General features: G+C 35.7%; 1 protein-coding gene across 1 annotated transcript in view; it reads left to right on the top strand.

Annotated features, from left to right (window-relative positions):
• The window catches only part of CHST9 (carbohydrate sulfotransferase 9), a 54,780-nt gene that overhangs the window by 12,960 nt on the left and 15,521 nt on the right, over positions 1–26,299 (top strand). Inside the window, exon 2 of the mRNA XM_026699146.2 lies at positions 3,344–3,538. Within this exon, the coding sequence (XP_026554931.1) occupies positions 3,439–3,538 (100 nt within the window). The 5' untranslated portion in view covers positions 3,344–3,438. The remainder of the gene's footprint in view (positions 1–3,343; positions 3,539–26,299) is intronic.

Below are 26,299 nucleotides of genomic sequence, written 5' to 3'. Positions count from 1 at the left end.
TTAGAAAGAGAAAATAAAGTTCATCTTTACTCATCTCTTTAGATATTTAGGTAATTGTCACAGATTTTTTCAGACAAGATCCTTAAAATGGAACGTTAGAACTTTCTGTGCAAAATAAGCTGCCATTTCCTATATGTAATATAAATGCATGTGCAGCAGTTAATTATCATGCCATTTTTTCTGTGTCTTTTTACTGATACTTAATTTATTGACCAATTTCTAATTTGATTTTTTTTTAAATTTATTTAAATGATACTTATTCTTTACATCAGAAGCATGCAGCAAGTGAAATGGCAGCAGCTGCAACTCTTTAATCTGGATTCTGGAGGGCCTCGGGAATCCATCTATTGATGTCATGCCACTGGAAAAGCCAGAATATAATTTTTTCCTGTCCTAAAAATTATTTAGAAAGTGTTTAATAGTGAAAATTGGAAAATGAAGCTTCTGAGAGGCAGACCCTTTTGATCTCCACCCTTCCAAACTTCCAGACTTCCCAAAGCACTTTAAACTGCTTTTGGGGAAGGCATTATTTTTTCTTACTTTTATCTTTATAAATATCTCAAGGGGGCAAACATACCTAACATTCCTTCCGCATCCTATTTTCCCCATAAAAACAACTCTGTGAGGTAGCTTGCACTGAGAGAGAGAGAGAGAGAGACTAGCCTAGTCACCCAGCCAGCTCTCATGCCTAAGGCAGGACTAGAATTAACTGTCTCCTGCTTTCTAGCTTGGTGTATTAACTGTTAGATCAAACTGGCTGTTGAGATTTGTAATGCTGATATTCAGACTGGTTTATACCCAGAAAGGTTCTGTTCCCATCCTTAATTTTAAAATAAAACTGAAAAAAGAAAAATTCTTATCACTATAAAATTTCAGTCACATTAATTCAAGTTGCTGGGAAGGTGTGAATGAACAACTGGAAACAGTGTTGAAAGGCCTGATAATATGTTGCTTAATAAAGTGCAAAAGTAAAATGATGTAAAGCTGTTATTTTTGTAGATTGTATTGATCTCATGTAGTCCTAACCAATTGATTGTCAAGAAATAATGTTATAACTTGTTCATAGGGCTGTCTCAATAGACATCCTGTCTCTATCAGGATGTTAAACAAAATATAAAATACTTTGAAATGATTGTTTTCAAATATTATTTTTATATTTTTGTTATCATTGTCTTATTCTACCAGAAAGTTCTTTAAATATAATTACTATTATACTCTGCTTCCTGAAGGGACTAAGCAGTTTAATATTCCCTCTGTAGTAGAGTCAACTGAATTATAATGTACTAGCACTGAAAACACATTGTAGTGTTACTTTTTCTTCCAGTCTACAGACCATTTTCACTTTACATTTTTGTCAGCTATAACATCCTGCTGTGTTTGAGTGGCAGAAGAAAGGAATTTAAATTAATAATTTTCTTCTGATGCTCTGAGTTGCAAGTAAGGTTATTCTTCAGCATACTTTCAGCTTGAGCATGTTTTACTTCAAGCCACTGGTAAGAATCTGGCTGTTAAGAAGGTTTGTCTTAATTGGTGTCTGTGAAATTGCAAATGGATTAATATATACTGTACACTGTATAACTTTTGATAGGAGTTGCTTGTAGATTTACTTTGGCATAAAAAATATAACTCGGAATGAATAACTTGTATTAGCTTCCTCTGGTAGTATATTTATTCATAGCAGTCTAACTTATTAACTTTGGAGTACAAATTGTGTTATTTGCCTTTTCAGCTAACCTAACATATACAATCAGAGAGGTCTAGAAATAAATCCATGAAAAGCTAAGGAGTGAGCTTGTAGGAAAAGTGATTATTTAATCTGGCTGGTATACAGCACACAGTATCAGGTACAGGAGTTTTTTAAAGATACTACTTTCAACTAAGTGGTATGTGTGAAAATAACATAATAACATAACCAGAGTAGATGAGAATGGAATTTTCATGGTTAGGAATATGACTTTGATTGGATTTGTAAAATGTAAAATAAGTGCAATAAGTTTTATGTGCCTAGTTTGTTATTTACATAGCATTTTGCTTTATAAAAATATATTTCTGAAATTGACAGACTTTGAGGAGTTCAAGTGGTTTCAAAACAAGAAGCTGGGTCTCAGAGATATCACCTGGACCAGATTTGTTCACGTCATTGTGATATATTAGGTGTTTCAGTTTTGATTGTATTTGTACAAGTCTGTAAAATGATTTATTTACTTTGTTATGTGCTGAATGGCTAACTAGCTTCTGATCTTTCCAGTAACTATCTTTTGATGAAGATAATGTAGATGGAGAGCTCCAGAGAGTGCAATAAGGAGAAAGTTCCTTATTGTGGTATGAGTAAATATGGGCACCAGTGCTCATGTTGGATCCCAAGAAGTGGGCTCTGCCTTTGTCTGTAAGTGTGTTTTGCTATCAAAAAGAAAGGAAATAGGGAAGTTTCTGGGAGAAAAGCTTAAACAAGGAATAGACCACTGACTGAGGCTACTGGCCTTGGCATAAACCCTCCTGTAGATGAGTTTCCTACTATTGTTTTACAGACCAAAAGAAAAACAGAGAAAATATTAAAAAGAATTCACTTTTCCATGAGAATTCATTGTTGGAGAAAGAAGAAAGTAGAGGCTGAATAATTATTGACTCATGGAAGAGTCTTGATTAAAAAAATTTGCTCACTATTATATTTATGCCCTTCTGAATATTTTTCGTGCTGATTCAGATGATAGCTCTTGTTCCAGTTTCATACTTTCAATATATCTGATAAATATTGTCACAATGCTTTCAATTAAAATACGAACATAGATCTATGTGAAGTTAGTGAACATTTTATCTTATCTGCAAGTTGATATTGGAAGTATATGAAAAATCATTTGTTGTACTGCAAATTAAACGTGATTGAAGTGGAACAAATTTCCTTTCCTTTGAAATATATATTTCCACAAAATAGCAAGTTGTTGGATGCAAAGCTGTTGTTTGGCACATTAAAAATGAAGATAAATAAAAAAGGCCTGCCTTTGTTATGTTATTCAAGCATGCATGAGCAAGCAATAGAAACTGTTGGAGCACTGTAGATTAATATACTTCTGTGGTTCATAAATCTAAGCAATTATTCATTAGTATGCTGAGTGTTTTGATTCAGTTTCTTTTGACCTTAAGTTCCTTAAGTCAAGTTTCCTAACACTGCCAGGAATACTGTATTAGAACAGCTGCCTACTTTTTTGAATCTTGAGGTATGGATCATAGAGGTGTTTTAAATTCTAATGTTGATTACAGAAAATGGTTATAATATAATTGTCTGTGCATAAAAGTTGTAGGAGAAATGGAAAGTAATAGCAATTCTTTTATTGTATCTTTCCAGATCATATTTTTCTAGAAAAACCAGAGGAGGAAAAATATGCATAATCTCTGAAAAGTGAGCTATACCTCTTCTGAAGTTGCTCAAAAAGTAGGGCCATGAATCTGAAATTAATATATGTATCTGTAGTGGCGTTTGGAGTAGCAGGTCTAATTGTCTTCACATATCTGCAAACCTACATTGAAGATCAACATACAGGTAAAATAACTAATACTTATATTAAGAACTCTCTTAATTAAGTTACAAATATCTGGAAATTTCTTCCACAGAGCGAAAAAGGGCATCTGAGGGAGGCTGCATTTTTTTAAAAAAAATAAAGATCTGGAAATACATGCTTGAGTTCCAAGAAAGTTGAATTTAGTAAACTGGAAATTATATTCTAGAAATAAAATATGTATCAATAGAGAAAAGAATCCATAAAAAGTATTGTGGAGGAATCACTAAAATATAATAACTATTCCAAGAAAAATGGGAAACATCTGAAGTGATTGCATCAAAAGTGGGAATGGCTACAACCAAGAGAAGTTTAAGAAATTGATTAAAGGAAGACCATTAAGTTCAAGTATTGCTTGGCAATCTATGTGTCCATAAAGCAGATCCAATATATTCTGGTATATACACAATTGCTACACATCCTGGGAGAAGACTCATTTGGTTTAAGAAACTATAGATAGGTGTTGTGTTTGTGCATCTGTGGGCACCAAGATATCTTTTTGCCTTTGAATCGAAAGCAGACATTTAAAAAAAACCCTCACAGGCTACACAGGAGTTAAACAGGGCAGTTTGTCAAAAGACACTCAAGTCTACAGCATCAGTGAATGAACTGATACTATCCCTTAATTCCCACTCACAAGCTTGCATAAATCAATCTCCCCTTCCCCAAATATTATGTATTATGAAATCTCATTTTATTGGGAAATACTGGAAACATATTGAACTTCTACAGAAAAAATAGCAAGGTATCATAGATCAAATAAGATAGATAATTAATAATAGGTAATTAATAATAGACCAAATCAATAGCTATCGAACCTGGAAAAGCTGAATCTAGTCTTAATCTTCAGAATGGAATATTTTTCCTATTTGATATAATAAGACTTGTTTTTTTAAGTGTCTCTTAATTTCCTGTTTTGGTGGCTTGTATCTCATGATAGAGATCCTTAGAAATGTGTACATCCATATGGTACATATATTGAGCATGTCTGCAGTGAGTACATATGTGATTAAATATATATTAGTTCATATTAAATAGACTTTTGAGAAAATCTAAATGACATCTAGAATCTGTTCAGAAATGTTATTCATTTTCAGAGTAGAAATATGCACATATCAGCACCATTCAGAGTGGGTTGAAATCAGCAAAATGAGAGGCAGAGTATTAGAGTTCAAGCCTCTCTTTTAACCACAAATATGCAGTGGATGCTATTGGTACATTATCTCAACATGACAATAGGAAGAGGAAAAGGCCTTTTATTATTCCAGATGATTATTATCTATAACCAAGAATTCATACACAGCTGAATTCCAAAGAAATCAAATTGAATAAGTCATTTGAAATGAAATCTCTTGATTAATTAATATTTCTGGGATTACATGATCATTAACTACATAATTAGAAAGAAGACAGTGTCTAAATCTTTTGCATAACTGAAATGGAAAGTTTTGAAAAGGAAGCAGGATGGAAAACTAAAGGGGATACCAGGAAAAATTTCAGTAAAGGTAGCATTTAGTAAGTGACTTGTTTTTGCCAGTTCAGGTATTTGTAATTGTAAGGATGTTTAGGTTGCACCTCCTAGTAGTAAAAAATTGTACCTTGAACAGTGACAACCTGATCACTGTTGCCAATTATTAGGAGTATACTGAACTACAATATTTCTTTGTTATGATCCTTCCTAACCTTTCTTCAGTTAAAACAACAACTTATAGTTTAAAGTGTAGAACAGGGGTTCCCAACCTTCAGTCTGTGGCCCAGTGCTGGTCCGTAGTCCGTTGGGAACCAGACCACGCGGGGTGGTAGTGGTGCAAGAGTGCAAACACATGAAACTCCATTTGCACAAGCAGTGGGCACATGTATGAAACCATATCCTCTACTCTCAACTGCCACCACCACCACTGCTGGTCCACGAAGCTGGAGAGGTTAGAGACCACTGGTGTAGATGTTGCCGTTCATATAGTAAAAATAGGAATAGCTTCACAATCACATATAGTCTCAGTAAAGTTATTCTGTTTCAATAGTGGAATTTGCCTCTTATCCTAATAACTGGGCACTGTTCAACCAGTAAAGGTTGAAAGGCAATGAAAGGACAGTGCAATAGAGAAATGCCACATTCTGTGATATTTGCTCCAACATCTAAACTTGTATGATTAGTTAGGTTCTTGCTGTTTTGTGGCTTTTTTTTTGTTTGCAATAGAATACATCTATCTTACCTGTGTATTTAATTTAAATATATCCATATGATACCTATGTATAGTTACCTGAGCAGTGAATATAATTGTAACTGGTTAAATGGACAATTGTAGCTGGTTAAATTGTAATTTCCTTAAAAGAGGCTGATCATCTTTGGGTATACCATATTTCTATCTGATTAAAATAATATACCATGTTAGGAGAATTAACTTTTTCTGGGAGTGACACAACTTCAGATCAAGACAACTTCAAAGACAATACATTTTCAGAAAATCATTAAGCAACTTTTTTACTTGGTTTTTAAAAAGGGAGACAGATTATCAAATCATTAACTTCCTAAAGGTTTTTGTAGTGAGACAGCTGACACTGGAGAATTATGAAATGCATACAGTCAAAAGCCTTTTCTTTGTATTATCGTATACTCATAATTATGTTTACACCTGTATATTCAAATTATAGTATACTGAGTGAAGAAATTTATATATGTTATATTTAATATTTCTATCGCACATATGTGTGTGTGTGTGTATGTGTGCACGTGCATGTATTGCATGTGTGTGTGTGTAATTTCTATCAGTATCTAGCCTTCCCTAGGAAATGAGGGTACAGTACCAGGAAAGTACAGCTGCTTCAGATCACATCAGCTTTGGCCCATTCATCTCAGTATGTTTACAAGCTACCCTGGATGTAATTGGCTCTTTAGGGTTACAGGCATTGGTTTCCCCAATCTAAAAAACTTCTCCCAGAAAGTCCAAGGATTCTGTTGAGGTAATTCTCCCTTAGGAAAATGAGCACATACAGGGAGACGTAGTGAGAGTAGTGTTTGAATAATACACACACAGCACACAGATACACTATACAGTTAATGTAGGTTTTTACTTTCAATAAACATTTAAGCACAGTCCAGAGAAGCAGTCCAAGTCATTTGCTGGTAAATCAGTCAGTGTTCATTTCAGGGATAATTCCAATATCAAAGTCCGGTATCAAAAACAGTTCAGTAACAGACTTACATCAAATCCAAGAATAACAGTCAATAGGGAAAAATGGAGGAACAGCAACTCTTTCCAGCAGAAGGAAACAGAGACTCACTCACTTCACTAAGACTTCTGAGACTTCTTCAGACTAAACCAACCCAGGTTTCTGGCTCCATCTTATGGCCATTTGCAGAACCACACCCAATTGCAGTTTTTGCATTTTCTTAAAGACATAGTACTAAAATGTCTATCCTGATTTATATATTTCCAACCCAAATACCTGTTGGGTGACTTACATTCCTAACAGATTCAGTCCAGAATATTGTCATGTAAAATCTGGGTGCTACTTTTATGTCATACAAAATTCATGTTTTCAAATTTTAGACAAGCCCAATAGTGTGCTGAAGCTGCTCAAATAATCTCTCAGGAACCAACTATTAAACTTTTTTTGGAATGTGAGCTGGTAGAGATCTGAGCCATGATGCCCTAGCACCGATCAACTTTTCTGGGCAGCACTGATTGAGCCAGTTCTTAAATATTTACAGACACTCCCGAGGCTAGGTAACATGGCCTCATCATTCTTTAATTCTTACTGCTTGCTCATCTTGGGGGGATGGGGGGTTGGGGTAAAGGGCATATGACCTATATACATAACAGATACAAGTTCCAATACTGCTATTGTGCCCTTCATTCTGGATAATCTACAATCATCTAATTGCTGTTCATATTTCTTTTTTTCCATTTTAAAATACTTTCTGACATATGTACTGTATACAGCTTTTGTCATATTTGGAAAATAAAATCATTGCTGAATTTTATATAGCAGAGTTGAGAATTGATAATCAATTGCAAGAATCATTAAAGAGAAATTTTTCTCAGAAGCTTTAATATATTTCCTTAAAATTTGACTGCTGATTAAACTTTCCCACTGAAACAGAAATAAAATTCCCATTCAGTGATATAGCAAGACTATAGATCAACTGTTGTCCAATTCATATTTATGAAGTGTTTGGTTATGCCATCTCTTGCTTGCATGGAAAAAGTATAAAACTATTTAATTGATGTTCAGTGAATAAATTGAAGGTCAATTTATTATTCTGATTTTATTTTACAAAACTGAGAATAGAAATATGGGAAACCATACAAGGTTGTATTTACTTTTAACCTAAAAGAGTAATTGGTTTCTAAGGATTCCTAAGTAATTAGATCCCAAGGAATCCTCAGATCAATTCAATATATTCCGAAAATTGGATCAGATTCCTAAAACAGTGAAAAAATAAACTGTAGTAACGATGGTGTCCCCTCCCCCCCATGTTAAAAGATTGGCTTGAAAGAAACATGCAAAGATGCTCAGCTTAAGAGCAAGAATTAAAATAATACTTTAGAATTAAAATGTAATTTACCAGGCAGTGGCTTTTAAATGAAAATGTAAGAAAAGCAAGAATTTGCAGCTGTTTATGCAAGTAAAAAATTCTGAAATGATACATAAATACAAGTGATAAATGACCAATACAAAAGCAAAATTCATTTTCTATGCAGAGAAAATGCAGATAAGGCAAACTGTCCCCATCTAATTTTATTAAAATTTACATTGTACCTATTTAATTGGGATTAGGAGTGGGGGATTAAACAAATCCAGATTACCACTAGTTGACAAAAAAAAAAACATACAGAAAAATCTGATTCCTTGCTGCCATCTATTGGGTGTCTGGATATTTGCAGGAAAAAATGGCAGTTTTACTACTGAATATATTTTGAACTAGGAGCTGTTTCTGTTGTCTGATCCAGATATATTTATCAAGTAAGAAGTTTAAAATTCTGAAATTTGGAACTGACTTGCCCTAGGTTCACTGAAAATAAGAGGAAAAAACATTTTTTAAAGTAAAAGAGTGGGCATTAGCAGTATTTGGGGATCTATTCAGTACAGGGATGGGCTTCAAAAAATTTAGCAACCGGTTGTCTGCCCAGTTGCCGGATGGGCATGACCATGGTGTGCATGGCCTAGTCATCCTCCTGCACCACAGCAAGGGGGGGGCGTTTTCACCCTTCCTGGGCTCTGGAGGCTTTCCTCAAGACTCTGGGAGAATGAAAACGCCTTCCCCGGGCTCCAGAGGCTCCCAGGAAGCTGGAAATGGGCCTGTTTCTAGCCTTCTGGAGCCTCTGGGATGCCTGTTTTCCCTTTCTCCAGGCTCTGTAGGCTTTCCTTGAGCCTCTGTGAGGCCCATTTCGGGCCTTCTGAAGCCTCTGGGAGGCCCATTTTTCACCCTCCCTGAGCCTCTGCATGGGCTCTGCACTTACCTAGGATCCAAAACAGACCGCATGGACACTCCTGGGAGGGGTAGGTGGGGTGGGGGCAGGACCAGCCAGACATTGCAACTACTGGTTCGGCCAACAAGATGTAAAATTAACATCTGGTTCTCCCGAACCAGTGCAAACCGGTAGCAGCCCACCCCTGAGTATATCTGATTCTTATTTATTTATGCTTTTATTTATTTATTCCATTTCTATAACCACCCATCTCAGCCAAGTGACTCTGGATGGCTTACAGTTCTAAGACTATAAGACAGTTAAGACAATTAAAAACAATACAAACATTCAAACAATAAAAACATACAACATCACTCAGTGGATATTAAATAGGAGAGGAGGGAAGACCAAATCCTGAGGCACCTCACAAAATAGTGGTCATGTGCTGGATCTTTTTACCCCTATCAACAATAACTGGAACTGGAACTGGAAGAAAGAGGAAAACCACTGCAATGTAGTGCTGCTCATCCTTAGTGCTTGAAGTTGGCTTAGAATGTTCCATAATATTAAACACCTCTGAGAGGTCAAGAATGCACTACCTCCACCCCGCTCCTACCAAAGGTCATCCATGAGCACAATCTATTTCAGGCCCAAATCCTGGCCTAAATACAATGGACCAAAAGGAATTTAGATAATCATCCAGGGTCCTCTGAAGTTGCCGTGCAACCATATATTCACCATCCTCCCCAAAAAGGAATATTTGAACTGGATGAAAAGTGTTCAGCTTAGTTGAGTTGAGTGATAGTTCTTTGAGGAGGGGGTCATATCACCAGGTCTTTAAAAGTCAGTAGCACTACTCCCTCTTTCAAAAAGGAGTTAACTATCAACCCTAATCATAAATCCACTTCCACCCAGTCTTAATAAGGCAGGAAGGGCATATATCCAATACAAAAGTGGCCAAATTAGCAGGTGCGGGGGTCCTACCCCCTTCCTCAAGCTCTTCCCAGGTCATCTTGCAAGACATAGACCGCACAATAAATGTAAGTGACTTTGTCCACCAATACGTAGCATATTATTCACAACGAGGTTATAGGTGCTCCCTATTAGCGGGTTCAGTAAGGTGGAGTAGTAATTGAATCTCACTACCCTTACTTCCACAAGGTAAACAATAATTGAAGCTGTAGCTCTTATTTGATCATGTTTGTTTAACCTGTTAACTTCTAAACTTTCTTTTCTGTTCCTGTCTCTCTCTCCTATCTCAACCTGGCTCGCTCTTCCTCCCTTTTGGTTTTCTGCTGGAAAGAGAGATATGATTAGTATGGGGGGTTTTTTTTCTATGTGAAAGGAAGTTGTTGTTACATGCAGTTAATTACTATATATGGAACTGCTACTTTAAATTTCTGCTGAGGCATTCCCGCTGTATATTTTTAAAAGTTCTCTCCCCTACACCCCTTCTCTCTCTCTTTCTCTTTGATCTTCCTTTGAGATCTTCCTTTTGGTTACATATGATAGTAGGTTTTGATACTCATTTAAGCAAGAAACTAATTCATGCTTATAGAAATGGAAGAGGCAGTTCTTGTATTATGTTTTTGCTACATTTTGCATTTTTTAAACTTCTTATCTTTGTGTGTGATGATCTGAGCCCATTCTTAACTTCTCCATTAATCAAAACTAAATATCTTAAATTCTATATGTTGCATTATTTAACTTCTTTCAGCATGTTTTAGTTCTCTGTCACTTATATATTGAAATTACTTCTATTAGATGCTTGTCTTCCTCTTTTTTGTTTTAAAATTTACTTAAAAATTATTTTGCTACAATTTTCTATTTATCATTTTTCTCTGTGATTATTTTAATCCTGCAAGCTTCATTTTCGTCTTTACTTAAACTCTTTTCTTCTTCTTTTTCATACAGATGGTTAAACTTGGGACAGGGATCTTAGTATTTTTTTAAAAAAATTCTGCATAGTAGTAGATTAGAAGTAGTTTAATAAAATCATTGTGAAAAGATGGAGGTTGTGGGAATATGTGCTTATAACTTTCATTTCATTTCAGAATAACTGCTGAGGGAGACCAGAAGTCCAATTTAGGCAAAGTTTATTTTTTCAAACAGCAAGCCCTGCAGTCAGATGTCAGAGAAACCAGATTATAAGCTTTTCATAATGCCAGAGATATTGTCTGCTTGTGGGTAGAAAAACTATTGCTTTTCCTCAGGGCTTCGATGTTAAAGTCAAGTGAGTTTATTGCATTATCTGTCCTTTCCCACCATGTGCCTTATTATGTAAACAAGCTCTTCATTATTAAAAATGGAAGGGAGCACCCCCTCCACAAGATTATTTAATTCCATCCTTAAGATCCATTTTTATTTCTTGTTCTCTCGTTTTGCTTTTCCTGGGTGTCCCAAAGGTGCTTTTTCAAGAAGCAACTGGACTTTCTGGTTCAACCAGAAAGCACCTTTGGGACAGCCATGGCCTGGATGACTGAGAATCTCCATAGACATTTTCCTGGGTGGATATAAGGTTAGGAACAGAGGTGGGATTCAATTTTTTTTAACAACCAGTTCTGTGGGCGTGGTTTAGTTGGTGGGCATGGCTTGGTGGTCATGTGACTGGCTGGGCATGGCCAGCTCAACATTACTCACATTGAGGCATGCATCTCCTCACCTGGCCTCTTATGGCTGCAACAGTCGTAAGTCTGAAAAATGGTCATAAATCACTTTTTTCAGTGCCATTGTAACTTTGAATGGTCACTCAACACAAGCAAAGTACCAGCAAAGGAGGAAAAAAAAACCTCCAGAAAAGTTTCTGAGATAGGAAGTCTAGTCCTGCCAAGAATGTAATAAGGGTTAACGGAGAGGCAGTTTCTGTAAGCAACACCAGAATGTTTCCTTCCTGCCTTCCTTACAGGATTAGGCCAGTAATTTCTTCTAACAATTAGTTCTCCGAACTGCTTAGAATGTTAACAACCAGTTCTAGCAAATAGGTGCGAATTTGTAGAATCCCACCCCTGGTTAGGAATGTGAGGAAGGAGAGGGGTAGGTTAGGAGAACTTCTACTGCTGACAATATTGGTGTCTTACAACTTGAATTAGTTTGAGCTTCTTGTAAAAATATTCATCTATTCAATATATTGTGAGGTAGCCTATGTGCATCTTTTGTATATTTCTTCCATTCGTAAGAAATCTTGCATTCCAATAAGGCACCTTCTGGAATTCCTTGAATTTATGTTCAAAGGATAGATGGTGCACAGGGAAAGCTCATATAAGATTGGAAATGCTTACTAGTAATAATTTATATGTTATATGTTATGGCCCAATAGCATATAACTGTTTTCTATTGGAAACAAAGGTAGATGGAATATGTCTGATTAACTTCTTCAGATGCTGAGTTGCATGTGATCTTAGTATTCAGAAAAATAACAATTCACATTTTCAAGTTCTTTCCATGATCAATGCATGAGCTCATGTTAGACAAGGGAACATACCAAAAATCAGTCTTCACTGAAAGATTGTAGAGCTGTAATGGCACTTCGATCTAGAAATAAATTGCCAGGTACATTTATTAAGCATTTAGCTAAAATATTCAAATCTTAATATCTGCTATCCTTGGTTATCTGATAAGAAATGTTTTCTAATAGAGAATTCATCACGTACTGTTTCTCAGATAATATTTGATTAGCTACAGGTACTTTATTAAAAAAAAAAGCAGACTGTATAAATAATCATGGTTAAATTTAGTTTCATTTGTTTGTTTAGTCCCAAAGATCTGGAAGATTCTGAATTGGAAAAAAATAACTTATAGTCTTGAATATCTGGATAATTCTTACCTTTTCATGGGAATTACTTGCCGTCAACAAGATTTATCCAAATATAAGATATCTTCCACTTCTTCTGTTGACATACTTTATCTTGCCTGGTTGGCTTTTGATCCAAATTGCTTTAACCATGTGAAAAATTTATTCCATATGAAAGATTACCTGAAGTAGCCATTCAGACTGATTTTGATAGGAGCAACATCCAAAAGACAAATTCAGTGAAGGGCTGAAATGACAGTGACAAATGATAATGAATAGCCTGGATTGGGGAAAGATAATTTTGTGCCATAAAGATCATCCTTGAGTCCAAGTTTTAAATGAACAATTAGCCTCTTCATTAGTGTGATAAATGAGGAAGCAAACAGTGTGTTTAACACCTGTCTAAAAGGGGCGGCAAACATAATAGCAAGAAACCTGCAAAACTTTAATATGAAAAGACATTGAGATGGGATTAGTTTCAGAAAACACATTTATAATGATATAAAATGCAAATATAACATATGAATATCAGCATGTTTTCAGTATTTTACATTTATTTGCAGGACAACAGAATTATCTTAATAGTTAGCACCAAAATGCAGAACCATCTGTCTCAAAGTGGCCATTTGAGAGAGAACATTTCTGCATAAACAGGATTTTTCTGCTGTTTAAATGATAGCAGCAGCTCATGTGTGGGTGTAGGTACTTAAAGGTTAAGCTTTATTTCTAATCTTTCTTTTTACAGTATTGCTTTTCTGAAGTATTTTTATTCCTTTAATGTGTTTGCTGCTTTTAGGTTACTATGGCTGGAGAATCTAGTAAATCACACAAATAATAGTACATATAATGAGTACCAGAAGGACAGAACAGAACTATTTACATAAATGTATACATGTTAAAAATAATAACAAACTTTTACTTTTTTACAATTAAAATGAAGTCATTGGAGATGAATGAATTGACCTACCATACAGAGGTTTATTTATTAATTGAAAATATCTGTCAAAGGAATTATTGTTACATCTCCTTTCTCTATCCCTATCTTTCATTCTCTTTATGTTGTAGTAAAAATATAAGAATATAAACATAAAGAGGAATAAAAGAGCAAAAACAGAAGAAGAGCAATATCATGATGGAACTTATGCTATAGTATTGTAACCTTAGATAAATGCCTTAGCGTCTGAGCCAATAAAAAGATTCTGCAATATTACGTTTATATGTAAGAAGGGGGAAATTTCCAGCACTTTGCAGTCATGGAAAGAGAGGATTATTTTTGTTTGTTTGTTTTCAGGGGACAGAAACTTTAAAAAAAGATTAATCCATTCTCGAGTCAGTTTGGTTTAATGGCTAAAGCACCAGGCTAGAAATCAAGAGACCCTGAGTTCTAATTACCTCATAGGCACAAAGTCAGCTGGTGACTTTAGATCAGTTGATTTCTCTCAGCTTTTGAAAGTGCCTATGGCAAACCACTTGGGAAAAACCTTCCCAAGAAAACTGCAGGAACTGGTCATGAAAGTTGACAGTCAAGACTGACTTGAAGGCATAATAAATAAATAAATTACACTAGATACACATTTCCCTTCTTTAATATCATAAAACATTATTTTTAATTGACATATATTAAACTTAAATATAAATTTTAAAGTGATTTTGCAAAATATTGAAAACTATCCCACTTTCCCCCCGGAAATTGCTTCACCAGCCATCCTATGGAGAAATGATCAAAATTCGTCAAGAGATAATGCGCATATAGAGGAGAGGGCAGGGGGCGGGAGGAAGGTTTCTGACTCTCACTGCCAGCATCCCACAAGGCTGTTCAATGAAGAAGCCAACAGAAACTTTAAAAATTTAGGTAAAGAAATATTTATGTTACATTCCAATTTAGGTGAAGAAATGTCTCTGAAATGAAGATGTAGCCCATCACAAGTTATATAATAAAAAAAGCAATTTAAGCCTTGAATTAGAAATTTTGATTTGAATTCTGAAGCTTAGTTGCCAGTTCTTCCTCAGGGCCAGTTGGTCATCATCTTTTAGGATTTCGTAGTGAAAAGGATTCTATAAAATCTGAACAATACAAAGCTACCCATTTTAAGAACACCAGCATTAACTGGATAAATTCACTTTTCTTGATAAACTTGCCTTAAACTGTTTAATATGTAAATCAGTTGATCATTTGTTGAAGCCTACCTTTTCCTCTCTTCAAGTACTATCCCATCAAGTCTCCTCTAAACATATTGAACCAGTTTCTTCGATCCTTAGATGCACAGTTATTATTATTATTGAAGTCCAACACATGCTTAAGAAAGACTGTCATATTAATTTATATTTTATAATGTTACCATGAACAAAGTATCTTGGCTAGAAAGTATAAGTTTTTAATTGCCTAGCTTACTTCAGTTTTTATTTAAAGTTTATCATAAAAAGTTGTATAAAAAGACATAAAAATATAAAAAAATACAATCAATAAAAAGAAAGTAAAATAGAAAAGCAAGTGGGAATTATATATATCTCATCATATTTATTTCTCAAATTTCAAACAACAGAATAAACTACACTGAAGAAAATAAATGATAATTCTGTAATGTTATAAAATGTCATGAAATCAATGCTAAAAATATTGAGCTTTTGGGATTAGTAGATACAATTATCTTTTCAAAACAGGTTATACAGTTCTTTAATACAATCCTAAATATCAGTAACATTACTACTTTTCCAAATTCTGAAACTAATTTTCTTAACAATCTTCCAGGCTGGTTGGTTGGTTAGTTGGTTATTCATTCGTTTGTTGTTTTGTTCATTTTTCTATTTATTAAATTTATATGCCACCTATCTCACCAAGCCAACTCCAGGCAGCTTACAAACCAGCAATAAAAACATTAATATAAAACATTAAAACAATAAATAGGGGCATTAAATTTGAATTAATATTATTACAATATAATGTTTCTCAAAATAGTCAGAATCCAAAATTTCAGGACATAATTTAACAAAATATTAACATCCTTAACTTTATAAGGATTCTGAATTAAATCTATCTGTGTACATTAAAATATTATTTTAAAATGTTATCAGCATTTCATAAAATGAAGTTATAAGAACTAATGACCATCATTTTTTTACATAGCTAGCAAAGAAAATCTAACGTCCACCCTTTCAAATAAATTAAAGAATCTGGTAAAGTCCAAATCAAATCCTTTAAATAAGTCGTTTTTAATCTTAAACCTATTTAAAAAATAACATTTTTAAGACCTGCAACCATTAACATTCCATTATCAGCTCTTCTAATTTTAATCCATTATCCATGAATGCTCTTACTGTCAACTTTAATAATATTCTTTAATTTTTTTATACAAAATGAAGTGGGTTTAGTTTCAGACATCAAATATAATAGCAACTCATATTTCTTATACAAATTCAAAGAACTTGGTCCATATCTAGCCATTAAAATATGCTTGAGTTGATTGTTGCTATTGTTATAAGATTTGGAAACTAATTTCTAATTTCTATTTGAAATAGAAAACATTTGAAAGAAAAAATATTTAAAATGATGCAGTAATTACAAAAAAGGATTTATGCTCTTAATACTTCAGAACCAGAGGTGGTTTTCAGCAGGTTCCAACCAGTTCTGGAGAACCAGTAGTGGAAATTTTGAGTAGTTCGGAGAACCGGCAAATACCACCTCTGACTGGAGATTTTACAGTATCCTTCCCCTGCCACACCCACCATGCCACGCCCACAGAACCGGTAGTAATAACATTTTGAATCCCACCACTGTTCAGAACCTATTAATATCCTGTATCCTTATCAATATGTCGAATCATCCATATAAAACTGGCAATGAAGGCCAAATAATCAAGATATTAAAACAATTTATAATCAAAACCCACAAAAGTAACACTAGTGATGTTAATAGTAAGGATTCTAAGATTAAATCAAAAAGCAAGGGGGAAAATGAGCAACCCTGATGGATATCAAAGTGTAACTCAAACATATGTGAAATCAATAATTTGTGCAGTCTTGCCCAGTTCAGAATGATAAACAGTGAGAATGATAATTTAACAAAGTTCAAGAGCACGTTGTTAGAAGTATTAAGGATAACAGATACCATGGCTGTTTTCTCCCCATTTTTTCTTCTAGCTGACCCCACCCAAGGCCTTTTCTGCCATGGTTAAGTGAATCACTGAAGAAGTTAAGTAAGTCACAGAGTTGTTAAGTAAATCCAACATTCCCCATTGACTTTGCTTGTCAGAAGCAGCTGGGAAGGTAGCAAATGGTGATCACATGACTCCAGGATGCTGCAATCATTGTAAATATATGCCAGTTGCCATGTGGCCAAATTTTGATCATGTGTCCATGAGGATGCTGTAACAGTTATAAATGCAAGTGCATTTTTTCAGCACCACTGTTAACTTTGATTGGTCACTAAAAGAATGGATGTAAGCCAAACTCATCCATAGTGAATTTACTATCATAGCAAATGTATGTATCATTTAGAGCAGGGGTCTGCAACCTGTGGCTCTGGAGCCACATGCGGCTCTTTCAGCCCTCTGCTGCAGCTCCCTGTCGGCTGATCCCACCACTGGCTGGCCTCACCCCTCCTCCCTGTCACTCCTTGCCTGGCCTGAGAAGGTAAGGGTGATGGCAGGGGATGGAGACTCACTCCTTATTCCAGAGCAGGAGGTGACTAGGTGGGAGTGAATGATGTCAAGTTGGCCATGCCCACCCAGTCACACCGGTTGTTAAATTATTGGCTCCCAGTGTTTTCTTTTTTGTGGGAAATGGGTCCAAATGGCTCTTTGAATGCCTAAGGTTTAGAGGGAGAAATATAATTATTTTCTATTTTTAGAATATTCTTTAGTAATTGCCAGAATTTATTAAGTATTTTAAGAAGGAAGGAAGGGAGGGAGGGAGGGAGGGAGGGAGGGAGGATATGCATTTTTAACGTAACATAACTTCACAGAGTTATTTATGAGTCTATAACTTTTGTCTTCTGAGGTTTGTGCTGTAACTTTGAAAGTTAAAGAAAATAATATAATGCCATTCATTTTCTTTGTTTGCTTTAAAAACCCTGTGCTATTGTAAGGTATTGATCTAACAATATACAGTATATTTGCTTCCATTATATTAAAGGTTCAAGTTGGGGGATAGTTGGACATCAAAATATCTGCTATTTCTATTGTTTATAAATCCAAACACCATTCTATTTATTATTTCTATATAATTTTCTCAAACATAGCTTCCCAAAGTGTAACGACTCCCCTTGCTGGCATATCAAAGTCATGACAAAATTTATATAGTTTAAAGAATTTCATCTCACCAATCATCAAAATATGCAGTTGCAACAAAGAGCAAAAAACTTAAATATTTGAAATAAAATGTTTGTTAAAAATGTATAGTCATAAGATAATGTTGTGGCACTCAGTTTCAGTGTTGTATTCCTATAGAACAAAACTCAATGAATAGAAAATATATTTTTATGAAAAATACCATTTATGCAAGACGCTCCTCTTTTTGTTTTAAATCACTAATTAAAAATGTAAACACACATTTTGTCAAATTCAGATTTGGATGCAAATTATAGTTTGCCTGATTCAATTTAAATATGATATTACATTTGTGACAGTCTAAGAAATTAGGAAGGAATTTAATTTTTTTGATCTTGAGAAAACAAAAAGAATATTAACTAAAATATTAAATATGCTTCTGTAGTAAGTTTTTTATTGAATTTGATCCCAATTGGATTCCATAAGAAGAACATTTTAATGCTAGAACCTGTCAGTCTCAATTGCATTTTCAATTTATTATACCACCGAAAGAACTCCTTTAGTCTTAAGAATGGTTTTAGGGAGTGGCAAAGTGCTATAATGGTATTGAATAAACAGAACTAGTTTGGTCTAATCTCGTCTAAGCTGCTTAAATCAAAACAACAATGACAATCCAGAGAGTTTTGATAAAGTATCATCAAAGGTTGTTCATGGCCAACTATAAAACTGCTACATGATTCAGCTAGGGCAGGGCTGTCAAACTCCCAGCCACAGGCTGGGTGGGTCATGCACTGGGTACGCCCGGTTTAGCAAAGAAGAAAAAAGTCCCGATATGTCACGTGATACCGCTATGACAATCTGAGTTTGACACCCCTGAACTAGGCCAATATGTTCCTTGGCTGCATTCTTCCTGGTTATATATGCAGTTATACAAACCTTTGTGTATTTTGAGAAGACATAGCCAAAATCTCTCTTAAACATGTGCAGTCAGTTGAACTTTTTCTTTAGTGTTATTTAAGATTTTGCGCTTTTAACATCTGTTTTGTATTGCTACGAGATTTAACTTTTTTTTTTAAAGAAGCTATTCATGGGTTAATACATATTTGACATTTGGTCATTATCAGCAAACAGGAAACCTTCTAATGTTTACAGTTGTAAATCAGCTAATTGTGAGTAGTTTCCTTCACTGAGTCCTGGTCCACACACTGCAGTTCATAGCGATTTGCTGGGGAATGCAGCATAATGGTGAAGGAGAAAGGTGTATGCCATATGGCCTTCCTTGTACTCATACCCTAATCTGCTGTCTCAAAATCCAGAGAAGAATGGTCCCACTATTACTGCAGAAGTACATTAATACATCCAAACAGACTCAGAACCATCTGGATTTTTTTTTCCCTTTAGTTTAAACCGATCATCATCTGATTTTATTTTGTCACTAGAGGGCACTTCACCACACAAAATAATTTTGTTACTAGAAAATAGCACATCTATTTTGGAGCATAAGGTCTATTTTCATGCACCGAAGCATCTAAAAATAATGATTTGTGCTATTTTAGTCTTAGATACACAATGACTGTTGATGTATCAATTATTGATATATCATTTCAAATAATCTAGTTTGTTTCTATGAAGAACTCTCCTCTATACACTGGCCAGCCTACTTTACAAATACAGATAGATCTTAACTTACCACAGCTCATTTAGTGACCGTTCAAAGTTACAGCAGCACTGAAATATGTGACTTACGACCATTTTTCACAGTCCCGACATTTTCAGCATCCTCATGATCATGTGATCAAAACTCACATGCAAGCAACTGGTTCATTTGTATGACCGTTGCTGTGTCCCAAGATCATGTAATCACCTTTTGTGACCTCACAAGCAAAGTAAGGTTTAACAACCAGGCTACAAACTTATCAATGACAGTGATTCACTTAGTAACTGTGGCAAGAAAAGTTGTAAAATGCGGCAAACTCACTTAACAAATGTCTCACTTAACAGCAGAAATATTGGGCTCAATTATGGTTATAAGTTGAGAACTATCTGTATAATAAATATGCGCAACGTTTCACTTATAACAGAGCCCCATATTGATGAGCCTGCTAATAGAAAATTTAGCATCAAAAGTTAACATTGGGTTTTCCAGGGAAGAAATGGCAAATTAAAGGCAATGATAGTGCAAGGAAGAGCTAGCAAATAGACCAGCTCTTTGTAATTTCTATCTGGATAAGAAGAGGACTTGACATTGCCCTTAAATGCTCCAGACAGTTGCTTGTCATGAGGAAACTACAAAAAGGTGGTCTCTAGCAGTTTAGAGTTTTTATAAATGAGAACAAATCATTGTTCAAATTATGGTTGCCTTTAAGGATACTAGGTTCACTTCTTTTTCTAGGCACTTTAAAAAATTGCTTGTTAACTGCTTTTCAGTTAGTTTTATAGGATCAAATGAGTTTCCTTCAATCCTTAGTGAAAGACGTTTTAAATATAAGTTTAAGGATTTTTTTCTGAAATAAATAGCAAAAGGCTGGTTAAAACTTTGATTTTAGAAAGTTACAAATGGACTAAACCAATCTGAAATAAAAATTTGCAATTAATTATGAAGAAACCTTGTCACAGGAAAATTATTTTGTGTGAATTCTTTAAAAAGACATAATAAGATAAGACTTTAAAAATTGAACACTACCATGAACTAGAACAAATTAAAGATACAATTAAAAGAAAAGAACACTCACGGTGAACAAAATGAAGGAAAATAACTCAACACTGGACATAAAAGGATATTTTGGAACAAGGAACCCAGAAGTTAATTAATTAATCTTAATTAAGAATGCCTCTATAGATAGACTCTATTTAAATATTGCTGTGGAAGAAGAGGCATTTCTAAAATTCTGTTTTCACTTTGCCATTATGGGTTACTGAGTGTAGAAAAAGAATGAATTCAAACAATTGTAAAAATCAGGTTGCAGCATAACAAAATTGACAAAAATGAAGGGGATCTGAATACTTTATAAAAGCAGTGTGTGTGTGTGTGTGTGTGTGTGTGTGTGTAGAGAGAGAGAGAGAGAGAGAGAGAGAGAGAGAGAGAGATCTTTGGTTATTCGTGTTTTCTCCCACGTAAGATTGGCAGTATCTAGGCAACGTTTCGATGAAGTCTCATTCATCATCTTCAGGCTTCTGTCTTCGGCTCTGTCCTTCTCAGAGTGATGTGAGCTTGCAGCTGCTTCTTCCTTTTAACTGCTAGTGGGGGTGTGACTTGATTGGGTGGGGGCTTGGCTGTGTTCTGATTGGTTGGGGGGTTGGCCGTGTTCTGATTGGCTGGAGGCGTGTTCTGTTCAGGTGGGGGCGACTTCTTCCCTGGTCCAACACCTCAAAGCCACAGGACACGAGATTGACTTTAAAAATACTAAAACTATCGCCAAAACTGAACACTTCAACAGCAGAATAATCAGAGAAGCCATAGAGATAGAAAAACGCCCACACAGCATGAACAAATGAGATGACACCTCCCGCCTACCAGCCATTTGGAAACCCGCCCTCATGAACAGACGAGTACCCAACATGAAGAATGACACCAGACCCACACCCAGGAGAGCCACACAAGATGCCACCACCACACTTCCACGTAGAAAACAGACTCCCACCCACTCAGAAGATGAGACACGACCACGGACCAGAAGCCGTACTACAGCTGCATCACTACCCACTTCAAACCCCTCCGAGCCATACATGAAGCAAACCGACACCCACTATGAAGATGCAGCACGACCACGAACCTGAAGCCAAACAGCAAGATCACAGCTCACCAACTCAAATCCCCCAGCAACTAAGACTAACCTGAGCACAGCCAAGCCCCCACCTGAACAGAACACGCCTCCGGCCAATCAGAACACGGCCAACCCCCCAACCAATCAGAACACAGCCAAACCCCCAACCAATCAGAACACATCCCCACCCAATCAGAACACAGCCAAGCCCCCACCCAATCAAGTCCCACCCCCACTAGCAGTTAAAAGAAAGAAGCAGCTGCAAGCTCACATCACTCTGAGAAGGACAGAGCCGAAGACAGAAGCCTGAAGATGATGAATGAGACTTCATCGAAACGTTGCCTAGATACTGTCAATCTTACGTGGGAGAAAACCCGAATAACCAAAGATCCACATACAAATACCCGAGAACCTCAAACACACACACACACACACACACACACACACACACACACACACACACACACACACACAATATATATATATATATATATATATATATATATATATATATATATATATATATATATATATATATATCCCAACTGTATTATTTTTTATAAATAACTCAAATACCTAATACTCCTTCCTTCTCCTGTTTTCCACACAACAGCCCTGTGAGGTGAGTTGAACTGAGAGAGAGTGACTCATCTAAATCCCCCTAGCCCGCTTTCTTGCCTAAGGCAAGAATAGAACTCACAGACTTTTGGTTTATAGCCTAATATCTTAAACAATGACCTATCTTCTAAACTGAATTCTACATACTTTGATCCTGGAGTACTTATACTGGAGTATTTTAATGAGGCAGCATTACATTGGTGCAATTTGTGAAGAAATATCCTGTATTGCATATATATATATAATTCTTAACTGTAAACATTTGACATAGAATTGTGGGCACTTTCACAGTACTGAATGCGAAGTATTTATCGAAGACATACTTGTTTTTATCTGCTACCGTAATGTTTTCCAATTAATTCTCCATAATATTTCTGAAATTTTGCATTGTTACAGTATTTATTGGCATAACTGCAAAGTTGTTTTTACATTTATTGCTAGATTGCATCAATTGCTAGTTACATGCAGTAGGGCAAATGGCCAAAATTCATTTTTCTCTTATTCTGCTCTGTGTGGGCCAACTACTTAAATGATGAGAAGAAGAAAGATCCCTTGGTGGCTTATTGTTCTTTGCCAATTGGCTGCTGCTGCCAGTTATAATAGGTAAATAAAGCATATTGGGATTTGAATGCACTTTATTGTGGTGTTGGATCAGGAATTCAGTGTAAATGTTAATTTAGTAAGATTTGAGTCCGTGCTGGGACACAGTTATAGCAATTATCTAATTTTGTTAGCTTTTTGCCGTGGAAATTTTACCCTACCGATGTTTCTTAATTAACCAAATGTATAATCTGTTTTGAATGGTTCTTGCAAAAATTAATTAAAAATTATTCAGATATTTTGGATATTTCTATGATGATGTTATCCATTCAACTCTTGGCGATTCTATGGGCCAGTTCTCTCCACGTCTTCCAATTTCTTTGAGTTGTTCTATCCCCTGGCTGGTGTCAGCTTTAATGGTATCCAGCCATCTTGTTCTTTGGCAGCCAGGTTTCCTTGTAGTGCTAACTCTTCCAAACATAATTGCTTTCCTCTGTGAATTCTCAATAAGTGACATGTGGTTTTGTGATTTCCCTATATAACTAAGATTACTATTTGACAGGTAATTCTAGGATAGGTTGATTACATTTTTTGTGTTACTTTTAAGCAAGTAGATTGCATTTGCTGTTTTATCAGTGAAATAAAAATGGCCTCAATTAAGAAAGCTGTCCCTTTCAAAAATTGTTAGAGTTCTTTTTATTCTCTCCTTGTTTATCCATGTCTGTTTCCCTCTTTGATATGTTGTGTAGTATTGGTGCTAGTCTCTTCTTGCAGCTCTCTGTAACTTTTTGCTGGGGTCTGTTCTGAAAGTTTTGCCTTTCTTGACATTGCTTCTCTTCTCTTTTTGGCAATTTCCATGCTGTTTTCTGATATGCAGTTTGCTTTCTTTCTTCATTTTTGGCAGGCTCTTTTCACATTCATCCTAATCAACTTTTAAAAATTCATACCATAATTCTTCCAGTTCTCTGTCAATGAAATGCAAACTAATTCCTGATGTCTCATTGAAAATAGTGGAGATCTGCTTAAAAACATATAGTTCTTCTTTAGTTTAACTTGGGGTTTTCATATTAGAAGTTTGTCGTCTGTTCTTCAGTCAGTGCCTGGTCATGCTATAATTGTGCCTTCTAGTTCCTTTTAGGAATAATATAATCAGTTTGAAAAAATTGCTGAGGTCCTAAAATATGTACTTTAGATGCTGAGGTCTCAAATAAGGACAAAGAAGAGTAACAGAGATGATAAGGGGTCTGGAGGCTAAATCCAGGGGTGGGATTCTATTGGTTCTGTTCACCTCTGTAGAACCGGTAGTTCTGAAGAGCAGCAGGCATACAATTGGTTCTATGTCTGCTGCTGTTTTGGCCTGCCCGGGCTCTTACCTGACCTTTCCTGCTTTTTCAACCGCAGCTGCTTTGCGCGACACAGCTGCGGTTGAAAAAGCAGGGAAAGGGGGCTTTTCCAACCACTGCACACTTGCACGCAGCGCTGCTAAGCTGTCCGGGAAGCTCAGCAGGTTGTAAATTGTACTCGCGCAACTCGCGCATGCACGCGCAATGCAGAGCAACAGAACCGGCAGTTATACCAATCGGATCCCATCCCTGGCTAAATCATAGGATGAACAGCTAAGAAAAATAGATCTCTTTATGGTTAAGGTTGGCATGATAGCTGTCTTCCAATATTTGAAAAGCTGACACAAGGAAGAGGAGTCAATTTATTTTCCATAGTACTTGAGGGCAGGACAAGAAGCAATGGATGGAAGCTCGTTAGAGGAAAACTCAACCTGAAACTAAGGAGGAATTTCCTGACATTGAGAATAATTACTCAGGGAAACAGCTTACTTCCCGGAGTTATGGGTGCTTCAACTCTAGAGTTTTTCAAGAAAAGACTGGACCACCATTTGTCCGGGATGGTATAAGATCTATTGCCATGGGCAGGGGTTGGAGTAGAAAACCTCCAAGGTCCCTTCTAGGCTTGTGTTTCTATGACTCCTAACTACAAAAGCAGCACTGTTATCTTTTTTGTTTTCCTGTCCTGAGTAATAAATGGTGTGATCTTCTGACTGAAAGTGTTCAATCCCAATCCATCTCAGTTCACTGATGTCTAAGATCCTAATTGAAGCCATTGCAATTCACCTTCCCTTGTATTGAACCTTCCAATGTTCATGGTTCTTACAATACCTACTGCAATTCACCTTCCCTTGTATTGAACCTTCCAATGTTCATGGTTCTTACAATACCTACTGCCATTCTATCTTTGTAGCTTCTAATTTTATTTTCCTGTATGATGACATCAACAATAGACATCCCAAAGGCTTTAATCTGACCATGTGATAAATACCATTAGTACTCTGAAAGACCTTCGGCTGTTCCTCAGTAGCATGACTGCCATCTGACCTGAGGGGCCTATCATCCTGCACTATATCATCAATCATTTTATATTTTCTATCCATGTGGCTTTATTGGTAAAAATACAGAAGTGGTTTACTATTGCCTTCTCCCACACAGTACATATTGATGCCTTTGCCATTGTCACTATAATGCTTATCTGCCTCCAGCATCTTCCTGTATCATCACTGCCCAATATAAATGACTACTTGCTTTAGCTAGGCAGCTGGAATGACCTTCACGCCTTGTGTGACCCAGCCCAGATTATATACCCTATCACCAGTCTCATCCCTCCCTCCCAAGAATACCTTCTCCCACTACAATGACAAAGTACGGTAGGACTCTGAGGAGAAAAATCTATGATAATTCAGTTTATTTATTTATTTTAACCATGATTAAAATACAATCCTGAATGATGAGATTATGCATCAAAAATATTCTTTGTGAAATTCTTCAGCACAGCACAGGACTTCTCTGTTCTTTAAAGTAAAATGGTATTTTTAGTCTTCTACGCAATCCTAGGGAAAAATATTCCTCTAGAGAGCCATTAACTTTAATTAATAGTTTCCTTAAAGTCCCATTAAAAGCCTGAAAAATCAGATTACTTCAATAAACATCAGAGACGTAGTCATTCATACAACATCCAAAGAATTTCATCCAGGTCATTTTCAGAGTATATCACAGTGGTAATAAATATTCCACAGAATTTTCTATCCCGAATAGTCCAAAAAGTATTTTCAAGAAATCTAAATCACCTGAAGTGACAGAAAAGTAATGTAGTGACCAATACAAAAAACTCGGAATCATAATCCAAATAGCAAATCCAGCAACATATAATTTCAGGAGCATTTAGATTTATAAAATTGACTTTCTCCCCCAGGCAATACTGTATCATATAATCATGGCAACATGTCACAATTAGTGAAGATGTTTCTTTTCTTTTTTAGTCTTGGGAGTTAGTTATCTTTGAAATCCAA

Source organism: Pseudonaja textilis, chromosome 3 (assembly GCF_049901715.1).
Source record: "Pseudonaja textilis isolate UNSWEBS1 chromosome 3, rPseTex1.2, whole genome shotgun sequence".
In the NCBI taxonomy this organism is placed as follows: domain Eukaryota; kingdom Metazoa; phylum Chordata; class Lepidosauria; order Squamata; family Elapidae; genus Pseudonaja; species Pseudonaja textilis.
Note: the sequence above shows the minus strand (reverse complement) of the source record. Positions and strands in the feature narration are given on the sequence as shown.